At 39.7% G+C, this 13085-nt stretch overlaps 1 protein-coding gene across 4 annotated transcripts in view; it reads left to right on the top strand.

The window, feature by feature from the left end:
* Nucleotides 1-13085, top strand: part of HELZ (helicase with zinc finger) — a 119842-nt gene that overhangs the window by 41025 nt on the left and 65732 nt on the right. For all 4 annotated transcript variants that reach the window (XM_081181220.1, XM_081181218.1, XM_081181219.1 and 1 more), the window contains 3 exons: nucleotides 1254-1551; nucleotides 6676-6943; nucleotides 10378-10711. In XM_081181220.1, coding sequence (XP_081037346.1) covers nucleotides 1254-1551; nucleotides 6676-6943; nucleotides 10378-10711 — 900 coding nt within the window. The remainder of the gene's footprint in view (nucleotides 1-1253; nucleotides 1552-6675; nucleotides 6944-10377; nucleotides 10712-13085) is intronic.

Below are 13085 nucleotides of genomic sequence, written 5' to 3'. Positions count from 1 at the left end.
AGTTCGAAAGCGCGTCAAGGTGCAAGTAGATAAATAGGTACCGCTCCAGCGGGAAGGTAAACAGCGTTTCGGTGCGCTGCTCTGGTTCGCCAGAAGCGGCTTAGTCATGCTGGCCACATGCTGACCCGGAAGCTGTCTGCGGACAAACGCCGGCTCCCTCGGCCAATAAAGATGAGCGCTGCAACCCCAGAGTCGGTCATGACTGGACCTAATGGTCAGGGGTCCCTTTACCTTTACTTTAAGTATGCAAATATGCAACTATGTATATACTGTATATACTATGTATATACTGTATATACTATGTATATACTGGTATATACTATGTATATACTGGTGTTAACATTATCTGTGCTGGTTGCAAAATGTGCTGATCCCACCTTTTCCTCAGCCTTAACATTTATCATTTTGTTGTTTCTGCCACCGAGTCAGATAAGGCTGGGAAAGGAAAGTTAGGTTTTGTGGAGTAGCGGAACTTTGTCGATATTGTAGGAACAAAGTAGAGATGAGGGTTGAGAGCTGGTTCAGTGCAGTGCCTGAGAGTGTGAGCCTGACTTCAAGTCTCACATTAGCAATGAACTGAGAAGGTAGTCTTGGACAAACTTGTTTCTTAGCCTCTGTTCCACATTTCTAATATAGAGATTATTAAAATGGCCCATGGCCGATCCCACAGGATTAGTTTTACAAGGCTTACTTGACTATTGTATGTCAAGCACTTCAGAACAGTAGAAAACGCTATACAAATGGGATGTATTATTAAAGGGAGTCATTCTAAGCATTTATCTCCCACCCCAATTAATAAATAAAAAGTATCCAAACTTCTTTTGGTCTTTAATTCCTGTTTTGTTTTGTTTTTAAAAAAGAAAAGTTTTTTGTTTTTTTTAATTGGCAGAAGTGAGAGCTGGTGTGGCATAATGGTTAGAGCGTTGGACCTGGGAGATCAGGATTCAAATCCACACTCTGCCATGATGCTCACTGGGTGCCCTTGGGCGGGTCACAATCTCTTAGCCTAACCTACTTCAGAGGGCTGTTGTGAAGATGAAGCAGGGAGAAAGAGAACCACGTACACCACCTTGATAATCCTTGGAAGATAGAGGTGGCATATAAGTTTGATAAATAAATAAATATTAAAAAGTGATGGCAAGGGTTTGGGATGCCACATTCTGTCCTTTGTCTTATCAAAGTTCATCCAATCTTCATACTTTAAAAAGCACAACAACACCAGTTATTTATACGCTTTTGTTGTTCTCCCATAGCCTGCAAGAATGCTGTATCGGGTGGCATTGCTTTATGATGCGCATCGTCCTCATTTCAGTATCACAGCAATATCTGCAGGAGATAGCACTACCCAGGTATCGCAAGCAGTCCCAGAAAACTGCCAGGAATGGATAGGAGGACAGATGGCCCAGAATGGAATAGATCACTCGGTGTACAATATCAGCATAGCCTTTAGCACAGAAATCTTTGGGACGTTTCGCCAAACTGTGGTATTTGATTTTGGAACTGAACCAGTTTTGATGCAACGAGTGATGATTGATGCTGCTTCAACAGAAGGTATTGTTTGCATGGTTTTGTTAACAAACTCATTTGTTGGAAAATTTGCTACATATTTTTTGTTGTTGTAAATTGCCTGGATGATATATGTGGCTGTAGTATTGTTACACACACTTTCCTAACTCTGAAAAGTCTCAGAACTTTCCTTCTCCAGATATGTAGCTCTCTCTTTTAACCAAAGCTGTGATCTTGCTGTAATCTTCTCTTTCAGATGCCTGTTATATTTTACCATATCATTAGGGCAGAGAAATAAAAAGCATTTTCCTTTTAGCTGTCTCTAATGTGTAGAGAACTATATAGTGGGATTGAAATAATGATCTTTAGGTTATTTGTTTAAGCCATTAAAAGTGTGTGTGTGTCTCATCAAAATAGCACTAAAAACAGAGTACATCACAGAAAAAAAGAGAACTTACTGAACTAAAACTTAAAAATAATCCAAAAGCCATAGCCAGATAAACTAAGCAGCAGTAGCTAAAAACACTGAGCACTGTACAGTGAGCTAGAGGGAAATGCCCTTTAAGAATACTAAAGCTTTTATCAGCTGCCTAAATGACAGTAAGGAGCTCTTAAGTTGGCAAGCAGAGGTTCGCATTGTAAGAAAGAGCCAGGCAAATCTCTTGAGGAAACACTTTCAGGCAGATGTGGCCTTCAGCCATGTCAGAGAAAAAACAACCACAGGGCAAAACAGCGCAGGCCAACTTTATTGTAATGTCAGCAATAAATACCCCCAAATTAATTATAAAATAAAACCACATCATATAAGCAGCAGCAGTCAGTAACATCAGTGTTAGTAACTGGTCAGACCTGAATACCTGGCAGAGTACAACAGTAACAACAAAGTATTTAGCAGTTTTCCTGAACATCCATAGGGGTTATGCATAGCAGACTTCTTTGGGGATAAGAGTTCCACAAGTGTGCTGTCATCATGGAAAAGGGCCTGGTATGTGGGCCAAAGTACATGTTACAGTGGAGGCTCATGTAATGTTAGCCTAACAGCTGCTAACCCACTGTAAAATGTATTTAGAAAAGATGTGTGTTTAAATTTGTATCCATCTGCTGCATTTACCCTGAAAGTCACCCAGCCCTTCGGTTTTTCATACCTGTCTGTGTGATTAACATGGGCCTGAGATGCAGGTAAAAGTGGCTGGAGGGAGGAAAGCTTCAAGGAAAAAACTGATGGGGAGCAGAAAGGCTGTGACCCCTTACTATTTCTCCATGTCAAATCACTTTTCCTCAAGTACTACTATGACTTCTTCCTCCATCATCATTATCAACTCTTGGCTGTTTAAAATAAAATTTGTAATAGTAAAATGATCACTAGGCTATCATAAAAAATGCCTGCACATTAGTTTGGCCCTCCTTCATCATCAGTCTGGTAGAAGTTAAGGAAGGCACATACAATAAGGCCTTTCTGGATTATCTTAAGCCACGGAGTGAGACAGTTTATACAAGAACCTGCATTTTCTGGTACATAGATGCAAAGCAATTTGGGCTTTATGCTACTTAAAGGTTTAGTCTTGAACCTTTAAGAAAATGGTTGGATTGCTGCAGAATCTTTCTTGGACTGCTAAGAAAAAAATGTAGCTAATAAAGTACATTCTGAATTTTTTGTGACAAATCTATATAAGGTTGGTGATCTTTCGAAGCATATTTCAATCATAGATGTCCTTTGACTTCAGTGACATTTGACTTGTGCCTTGAACACACTTATCTTGCTACATGTTTAGAAAGGGATTAAAAGTATAAGGATGTTTAAAAGCCCATAAGTTTATCCATGTAACCCAAAAAGTATTGATTATTTTGAAAGGTGTGTTGGCAAGTGGCATCTTTTGCAGGTGAAATGGAGGCAATGGACAAAACAGAAGGCTCAGATCTCAGCTAGTCACTAATTGTGCAAAAAAATGCAAAAAAATAGAGAAGTCATTATTAGTTTCACATGCCACGTTACTGTTGAACTGCATGTTGCCATGACTATAGCGTTCTTCGTATAATATGGGTCTGTGTGCACCTCGGTTGCAAATGGCAAAGCAAGGTTTCATATTCTTCCTTAGAAAGGATGTCAACAATTTTTCATGTGCATAGGAAAAATGAAAAAGTGAGCGGGGACTGAATTTGTTTGATTTATGAGGAAAGATAAAAAGAAGTATCTGTCTGCTGCATAGTAAAAAAAACTACCAGTAAAGGTGGGGGAGTATGTTATTGACAGAGATCTAAAAAAACAAATGCCAGGCAAGAGATGCAGGCAGATTTTTTTTTTTATCTAGTGTGAACAGTGATATAGATCTAGCGAAAGAAAGACTTAACAGGATTAAGTGCTAGGATCATTGAGCCAGTGTAGTTCTCTCGGTCAAGGTGCTGTACTGCTGCAACAATTCCAGATAGTGTTGTGCTGTACAAGGTCTTGCATGAATCATGTGTGGACAAAGGAATTGCATGGCAAGGGCAGAATGGAGCAATGACAACGCTAGTTGCAGTTCTTTTCATGTTAACTGGATTAGGCACATTCTTTTCCTTTTTTGCGTACATACACTTAGCATTTACTACCTCAAATCTATGTTAATATCATAGCTTATTGTCTAGAGTCCCAGCCTTTTCTCAACCTGTGGGTCCCCAGATGTTGAACTACAACCCCCATCACCCCTAGTTAGCAAGGCCAGAGTTCAGGGATGATGGGAGCTGTAGTCCAACAACATCTGGGGACCCACAGGTTGAGAACCGCTGGTAGACATTGCCCCACAGGACACAGATACATAAGTGGTGGCAGGGTGTCACACGCACATGGATCCCATCCACAAACCTCACTCTTATCAGTGACTGTAGACTAGGAAAAGAGAGGTAGATGAAGGATGCTGACTATTTTGGACTCTTGAAGCTACAACGCTTTGCAGGCACCCTAGGATTGGCCTATGCATTTTCAGAAGTAGGATCTCATTGATGCTGATGACATTTCTTGTTGGAACCGGACCCATTTTTCTTTGTGACATTTGAAAACAACCAGGTGTTTAAAATCAATCAGTTTTAATCATGAATGTTCGGTAATGTGTTACACTGCATTTCTAACTCAACCAGAGTAAGCCCCAGTGAATTTTGTGGGACTTCTGAGTAGACATGGTTAGGATTGCACTGCTAATCTTCTTTGCTTGGGAACATTTTCTTCTCCTTATAAATTTCTTTATAGGTAACCATATTGCCTTTCTTAGAGCTCCAGCAGCTCAATTCTTAGAGGATCATGCTGATCCCAGATATATTTAAATAACGAGTGTTTATGTTACAGAGTGTCTCAGAGATTTCTAACCTCCTTTCTCTGATGCGTATTTCAAAGATGTTAGGATGCTGCAGCAAATGTTTTCCAGATATGGGAGCTGTTTGCTTGGAACTCATATTAAATTGTTATCCTGCCTTTTTTACCTTTACTGTATATCTCTATCTTCCTGTCCATATTATACCATCTTAATTATTTTTCCCATCTCTTTGCTGCTCCAAAATATGGTAGTGTCGCCGCCTAGATAAGACCAAGATATTATGTAGAAAATCCCAGAGCAAAACTCATTTTCTTAAGTTGGAGACAGATAACTGAAGAATATGTTCTTTGCATGTTGTGGACTTCTTTACTATATGTTGAATCCAGGCAACAGGAATATTTAAGTCTCCACCTCCCAAGTAGTTTGCTTAGTTGTAAATTCCAATTTGAGTTCTTTGAGTTGAGTTGAAACATGAAGAGGAGGAGAAACGAACCATCAATCCTTGTTTTACAGACCTAGTCTGGTATGTTTTTCAGGATAACTTGTTAATTTTACATTCTTCCAGAGCTTCAGAGCTAGCTAGTTTCACAATGGACCCTGCAGAATGCTGAAGGAAAATAAAAGCTGCACACAATGTTGATTGTATGCTTGATTTTGTTTCAGTTTTTGAATATTGCTTTCTTTCCTCTCTGTTTAGAGCACAGTGTTTTGTTCTTGATTCCTTAATTTTTGCCATCTTATTCATGGCTTATGTACCATGAACTGTGGCATGTCAAACTACCCTTGACTTGCACTGAGGCATGGCCTTTAAAATCATTGTGATGAGCAGCACTAATTATTCAGCTAAGTGAAACCTTTGTGTATTCTGAATCTGGGTTGGCTAGAGCTGCAGGTGTTTTCTTGCTCATCCTGTTCTTTATTTATGTACAATAGATTTAAATCTCCAGCATCGCTGGAGCAAAGATGTGAAGCAAATGCCATAGTTCATGAATTGCTCTTTCTAGATTATCTGAATGCTTACAGCCCAAAGCAGGAAGACTGAATATGCAGTATAGTTGTTGCAATGCAAATAACTATTCAGTGTGAATTAAATTGTTTTCAGAGTGAATCACTGTGGTATTTTAGGAACTGTTATTTGATCCTCATGTAAAAAGGTGCCTGACCAGAGCCATCATGCCAGTCAACTGTGTATGTTTGCCTTTACTGTCTTTAAACAAACCAAACAAAATCCTCAAACACAAAATGTAACCCACAATTGAATCGATTTATCTTCCAAAAGTTCCCTGTCCATCTTAATTTCAGCTGGCAAGGATTCTCAATACTAGTTAATTAAAACAGATCAAGGAGCAACAACTACAGCACAAAAGCATAGGAATATATAAAAAGCCCACAAAATAGGCAAAATTCTTGCCTGTGACAATGGAGTGGGATTTACTTTTTTCTTAAGGAAGGGGTAAGAGATTAACAAAGCAGAAATGGGTACATAGTTTACAGACCTAAATTTTCTGCTACTCCTCTGGTGCTGGCTGAACGTTTCTGAATATCTTTACTTTTGAAAGCTCATTTTAAAGAATGTATCTTCTATATTAGTCGTCTTCTCCTTTAATAAACAAAGAGCGTCCACTACCATGTCTAAGATGCAAGTGATGTTACCAGTGGGTACAAGCAGTTTTACTAGCTGTGAAAGGTTCTTGAAGGGACAAATCATGTCACTTAGGCATCTAGCGGAAATCATGTATGTTGTCTCTCCCATCTTACATGTGTATGTTTTTGTGACATATTCATGAGGTGTCACAAACTTCATAATAGTACCCATTTACCCATTTATGTGAGACAAAAGTATCCAATTATTATCTTTCTCAATTTATCCCTCTGCATTTAGATCTTGAATACCGGATGAATGCACGACAACAATTACTAACTACAGCCAAACGTTGGGATTCCACTTCTAAGACTATTGTAGAATTTGAGCCAAATGATACTACTGAATTGGATAAGAGCCTTCTGATTAGATACCAAATTCCTCTGTCTGCTGACCAGTTATTTACACAGTCTGTCTTGGATAAATCATTGACCAAGAGTAACTATCAGTCACGATTGCATGATCTCCTTTATATTGAAGAAATAGCACAATATAAAGAAGTCAGCAAGTAAGTAATGTTTCTACTAAAACTTGTCAATTGATCAATACTGCTACTTTATTTGACATTACAGATCATTGCTTTCTTACTCCTGCGAACCCTTGAGTACTGCAGCTTGGGGAAATTCTCCCATAGTCAAGAGAATTGCATTTTATTATACAGCTATTGGCTGTATGATGGCTTCATATGAAAAAATATGTTTAAGATGTTTTTGGGAGGTAGGTTATCCTCATTGAGTAAACTTTTCCCACCCCCACACCTGCTACATGACACTAAATATCTGAGCAGTGCATTGAGCTTTCTGAAACATCAAATGGTACCATTAAAAATATATATATATATCATTATCTTATGAAATAAAGGTAAATGGTAAAGGACCCCTGGACAGTTAAGTCCAGTCTATGGGGTGCAGTGGTCATCTCGCTTCAGGTCAAAGGAGCTGGCATTTGTCCACAGACAGCTTTCCCGGTCATGGGGCCAGCATGACTAAACAGTTTCTGGCGCAGTGGAACACGGTGACAGAAACCAGAGCGCACGGAAACACCATTTACCTTCCCACTTCAGCCGTACCTATTTACCTACTTGCACTGATATGCTTTCGAGTTGCTAGGTTGGCAGAAGCTGGGACGGAGCAACAGGAGCTCATCCCGTCATTCAGATTTGAAATGCCTACCTTCCGATCGGCAAGCCCAAAAGGCTCAGTGGTTTAGACCACAGCGCCACCTGTGTCCCTATATCTTATCAAATACAACACATTAACATGGCATTTTTAAATTTCTTTTACATGGAAAAATGGGATTCACACTTCTATCTCTCTGCGTGTATTATAATGCATTGGACTTGCTTAGGGAACATTTTGATTAGCCTGTTCAGTTAGAATGACATACTTCCAAAGATCATTCATGAATGGGAATCTTCACATGAGGTCAATCTGGTTAATCAGTCATTTAGTATGTGCTCCAGGACGAGGAGTTCTCATTCATTCTGCATTTTAGTGGCTACTGGTACTATTTATGTTCCAATGCCTAAATACAATTAAGTTGTGTGTGTGTGTGTGGGGGGGAATTCCGGAGAAAGTTTTTTTACACTCTCGCTAGCCCCATGATTAAAAATGTAACCACTGCATTTTCTCAGATGTGCTGTGCTGGAGCTTCTCCCTAATTTGCTTCACTGACTCAGTTACTGACTTGTGCTCACTGTACATTTTTTCTAGCATCTAGAAAAAAGATTTTATCACAGTTCACACAAGAAGCAAGCCAAATATTTTAAGGAACACAGAGGCCATTTCTTTCTCTCACTATCTGTGGATTATATCTTAGTAAAGAATAAATTATATCGAGCTTAAATTTATAGGATGAGGGCCTCAGAATTAATTGTTGTGTTATTTTGTTAATGTGATTTTATGAGCAGGCATGAAAGTGTGCCAGTTAGGATTGCATTTCTGAGTAGTTGCATAACAGACCCTTAAGCGTTAGAGTGAAAGCAGCTACTCTAAAATTCAACCAAACAATTCAAAATATGAGTAATACAGAACATAGACGATTTCTGAGCAAATATTTGGGAGAGAAGCTAAGGTTTGCATCCAGTGAAGTAGTCCCATTTGCTCAAGGACTTCTGCTTATTCAACAGAATTTACTCCTTGCCCCCTCCCAATCTGTTCTGGGTTTCACCCCAACTCTGGAGAATTTCTTTTCAGGAGGGTCCGCAGAAAGAGGAGAGAGAGGGGGAGAGGAAGCTCTGTTGCCCAGAACTTCTGTCACACAGAAGCTCTTGTGTGAATGGTATGACTGTTGGATACAGTCCTAGTCCTCAACTGGCTTAATCTAAGACATATTTATGCAGTATAGTTGGAGCCACTGATGGATACAGTATTGGAATTATTGTAAAGTAATTGTGTATTTTGTTTAACAAGGTGGTGCCATTTAGTTTCAGCTCCAGTGTGCTCAGTTTCCAATATTCACTCCCTTGTTTCCCTTCCCTAGTTGATCACTGTATTTAAAAATTATCTATGAAGAGGGAGCACCCGCTGTTCTGAAAATGCCAAAATTATATGTTTATAGCTTATATAGCATGTTTCATTCACTCAGGCAGACAAATCTAAGGGCTCTAAAAACAATGTATCCTCTGCTATTTTCCTGTTCTTATTTATAGCATTCCTGAGTTGTATTGTACAGTGGAACCTCAGTTTTCGAATGTAATCTGTTCCAGAATACCGTTCGACTTCTGAAACGTCTTGAAAACCGAAAACTGAAAGTGGAAGCCTCAATTCAATAGGGAAACTCAAAATGAAAGCCGTGTAGCATGTTCAGCTTCCAAAAATCATTTGAAAACCTAAGCAGTTACTTCTGGGATTTCAGCATTCAGGTTCTGAAACGTTCGTTAACGTCTCCGTTAACGAGAACCGAGGTTCCACTGTATTCTAAAGGACAGCTTACAGGTACATATTTGTACCTATAGGTTTTCTCCATGGGTTAATAGCAGATTTGGGTGGGGCTTTGTCTGCCGTCCAGTGTCTTGCTGCTTCTGTCCATCCCTAAACACACTTTACTCGGCCTAATATTAAGACTGGCCAGCAGTTGTTAGATTCATCTGCCAGCCTGGTTGGCTTTTGTACCTCGGTTCTCAAACTTAATCCGTTCCGCAAGTCTGTTCCAAAACCAAAGCATTCCAAAACCAAGGCACACTTTCTCATAGAAAGTAATGCAAAATGGATTAATCCGTGCCAGACTTTTAAAAACAACCCGTAAAATAGCAATTTAACGTGAATTTTACTATCTAACGAGACCATTGATCCATAAAATGAAAGCAATAAACAATGTACTGCAGTCACACAATCAATCAGTAGTTGAACTGGCTTCCACACAGTCACAAAAACAAAAACAAAAAGAGCCACAAAAACGCAAAATAAATAGCAAAATAAATAGCAAAAACAGATAGACCTTAGCTTAACACTCAAAACGGAAGTGTGGCACTCAAATTGGAAGTGTTAACACTCAAAACAGAGCACGTTCAGCTTCTGAAGAAAGCTCACAAACCGTAACACTGTGTTTGGGTTTCAAGTTGTTTGAGTAACAAGGCACTTGAGAACCAAGGGACCATTGTACATGGAATGAGGGAGGCATCATTTTGTTGCACACCTCATGCATTGGAGTATCTTGGGGGAGGGTAGCGCTTCTGGGATATATATTTCAATCAGGAAATTAGCCTATAGGAAAGAGTTGCGGGGGGCTGTTGCCTGTCATCCCTCAGTGTCACAGCCCCAGTCAGCATTCCACACCCATTTAACATCTTTTAAAACTTCTTGGAGATCCTGTACACAGACCTTCCACTTCAGCCCTGGTTTGGCCTTCAGTTTTCATTTTGTTTTCATTTTGCTTTTCATTTTGTTTTCTCTGCTGGGTGCCATTTCACCCCCAGAACTAACTGTACGCTTTCTGGTTTAGGTTCAACATAAAAGTGCAATTGCAGATTGTAGCAAACTTCATGCTCACCGGTGTTTCTGGAGTTGCAAAGTATGCCCAAAATGGACAGCTTTTTGGACGATTTAAACTCACTGAAACACTTTCTGAAGACACTTTGGCAGGACGACTGGTGATGACCAAAGTCAATGCTGTTTATTTATTGCCAGTCACTAAAGAGAAGTCAATACTGACCCAAGGAACCAAAGAAAAGGTGTATGAAGCAGCTATTGAAGAAAAAACAAAGGAGTATATATTTTTGAGAATATCCAGGGAATGCTGTGAAGAACTTAATCTTCGAGCAGATTGTGAAATGCAGGTATGTGTGATGGGAAATTTCTGATGTATTCTTTCAGCTGCATTTGCCTTTCAATACTGTAGGTATCTCAGCCATAACATACCTGACTCTGATACTAATTTATAAGCATAACTGAGAAGCAAGTAAGTGCCTCATCTAATTTTGCACCAGGAGTTTGTGACACAACAAAGGAATTTCATTGTTATGGTCATTCGCCATAGGGCTTATTCTATGCACTGGGGGCAGAAATGTGTAGGATCCTGATTCTTCTACTGGTGCAATTAAGCATTACAGAATGGGATACAGGATCCATTTTCCTTGACTACACTTGGTGCAGTTCAGTGTAAACAGGAAGGGCACCTGTGAAAGCCACGCCTGCAGTTTCCGTGGCCAGGAATAGAGAGCGAGGCAGAACTGCCAACATGATAGCCACGAGGGCTTGGAACACCTCTCTTCCAACTTCAGCTGAAAACACCTGGTTGTGGGCCCATCTGGAAAGCTGTGTTATGCCTAGCCGGGATAAGATTTTGCAACAACACTGCTGGTGCCAGCCATTACGAACAGTGTTTCATCTTCTGCAGTTCATTGGGATAGGACTTGCAGAATTTTGAAATTATCTTATTATACTGGGAATAATCTAAAAATTTCATTTAGCATTTATGCCTGATTTTCTAAATTGAACACAGTGCAGTGTTTTGTTTTGTTTTTAAAAAGGTCTAAATTGTGCATTTTATTTAGTTTTAATACTAAATGAATCTAAATTTCTTACTCTAAAATGGATGTGTTGGGCGCTTCTGTTTCCTCAAGGTTTCAGCATCAGTACTTGCCAACAAAGGCAGAGGTTTTTTGTTTTTGTTTAATTCCCTTTGAATTCATAATGCTCATAGAAGAATGCTTATGGACTGTGGAGCCACCGGCAACGTTGTTTGTAGATATACATCTGTGAAGTAGCATGTATTCTGGGCTCTTTTTAAAGCCAAACTCTTTCTGTTTCCCTCTTTCCTTTTTATTTCCCAAATCACTAAACATGCTGTCTGTTCCTGTGGCTGTGACCTATCCTCACCAACTCTTTTTGACCCCCACAAATCTGGCTTCAGTCATCTCCACTGATTGAAACTGCTCTAACCAATGTGTCTAACAGCCTCTTCTATGCTAAGGGTGAGTTCACTGGAGGGCATTTATCACAACCTAACTAAAGGGAGCATTCACCATTATCCTCCTAATTATTGCATCCTAACTTCCACCCCACCTCAGAAGGTGGACATTATTGTGCAATGATGATGGATGGTGGTGTGACAACTTTGCTCATGACAAAAATAGAGAGCATAGTCCGATAGACTCCAGTCACCTGTTGCCAGTGGTGCGGTTCCTTTGCGAAATAGCTTCCCTTGTCACAGCTGCAGGACGTATCACTTACACTGAAGAATTGTGGACACACACTTTGCCTGTGGTTATCTCACGCTCACATCTCAAAATAATCACTACTTTTCTATCCTAAATGTTTGATCTTTATCACACCCATGTCTTTCAACTTTGCTTCTGACGGGGCCAATTTTATGCTCATCATATAAATGACATAAAATTGAGACTCTGCAAATTAGTTGGAGCCCCTGGTGCTTTATAGCATAGCCCCTGGTTCTAAGCAGTTTTGACTTTCACTGGCCCACAAAACTCCTTTTATGAGATCATAAATTGAGACTTTTAAAAAAATAAATAAAGTGAAGATTCATCTTGGGGGGCATCTGTCTGTAGACATATCAGAATGGAGAGATTGAGAGCAGGATAGGTGCGGACCTGGGGTTGTAGCCAGTACCATCACAGCTGATGGTAAGACTTGTATCCGCCGAAAGGGGAAAGAAGCCATTTCCCCTCACTCCTGCTGCCCTCTGGTTCTCTACTTTCTCTGGAGAGTCTTTCAGCCCTTGAGTAGATTTAGGGGGAAGTGAATTGGTGAAAATGGCTTCCCTCCCTGTTCCATGGGCTGCAGCCTTACCATCATCTGAGTGATACTGACGGATGCAACCTATACAAATGAATATTTATTAATGGATTGACGTGATCAAGCTGGATATTGTGTTGGAATTCCTAGGGCTCATTCACATGGAATTTTAATGTGGATTTGAAACTGCTTGTGTACCAATTTTTTTGGTTGTCCTCCACTTAGGTTTATTTTGTAAAATTTATTCACCGATTTAAATTTGTGAAGCACATTTGCCTTTTATCTTAATCTTTAATACGGAGGATTTGTGCAAGAGCAATATTGTCTCAATCTCCATACTAAATTTAAATCAAATATAAACAGGAATCACCATCTAAAATATGTCAACATGAATTGGTGAGTGAAGGGAGATGGGATGTGGAGGTAACCAGGGGAAGGGCTAACCTAAGGAAACAA

The sequence above is a fragment of the Podarcis bocagei genome, assembly GCF_964188305.1.
Source record: "Podarcis bocagei genome assembly, chromosome: 2".
In the NCBI taxonomy this organism is placed as follows: Eukaryota; Metazoa; Chordata; class Lepidosauria; order Squamata; family Lacertidae; genus Podarcis; species Podarcis bocagei.
The sequence above is the reverse complement of the archived record's forward strand: the minus strand, read 5'-3'. Positions and strand labels throughout refer to the sequence as shown.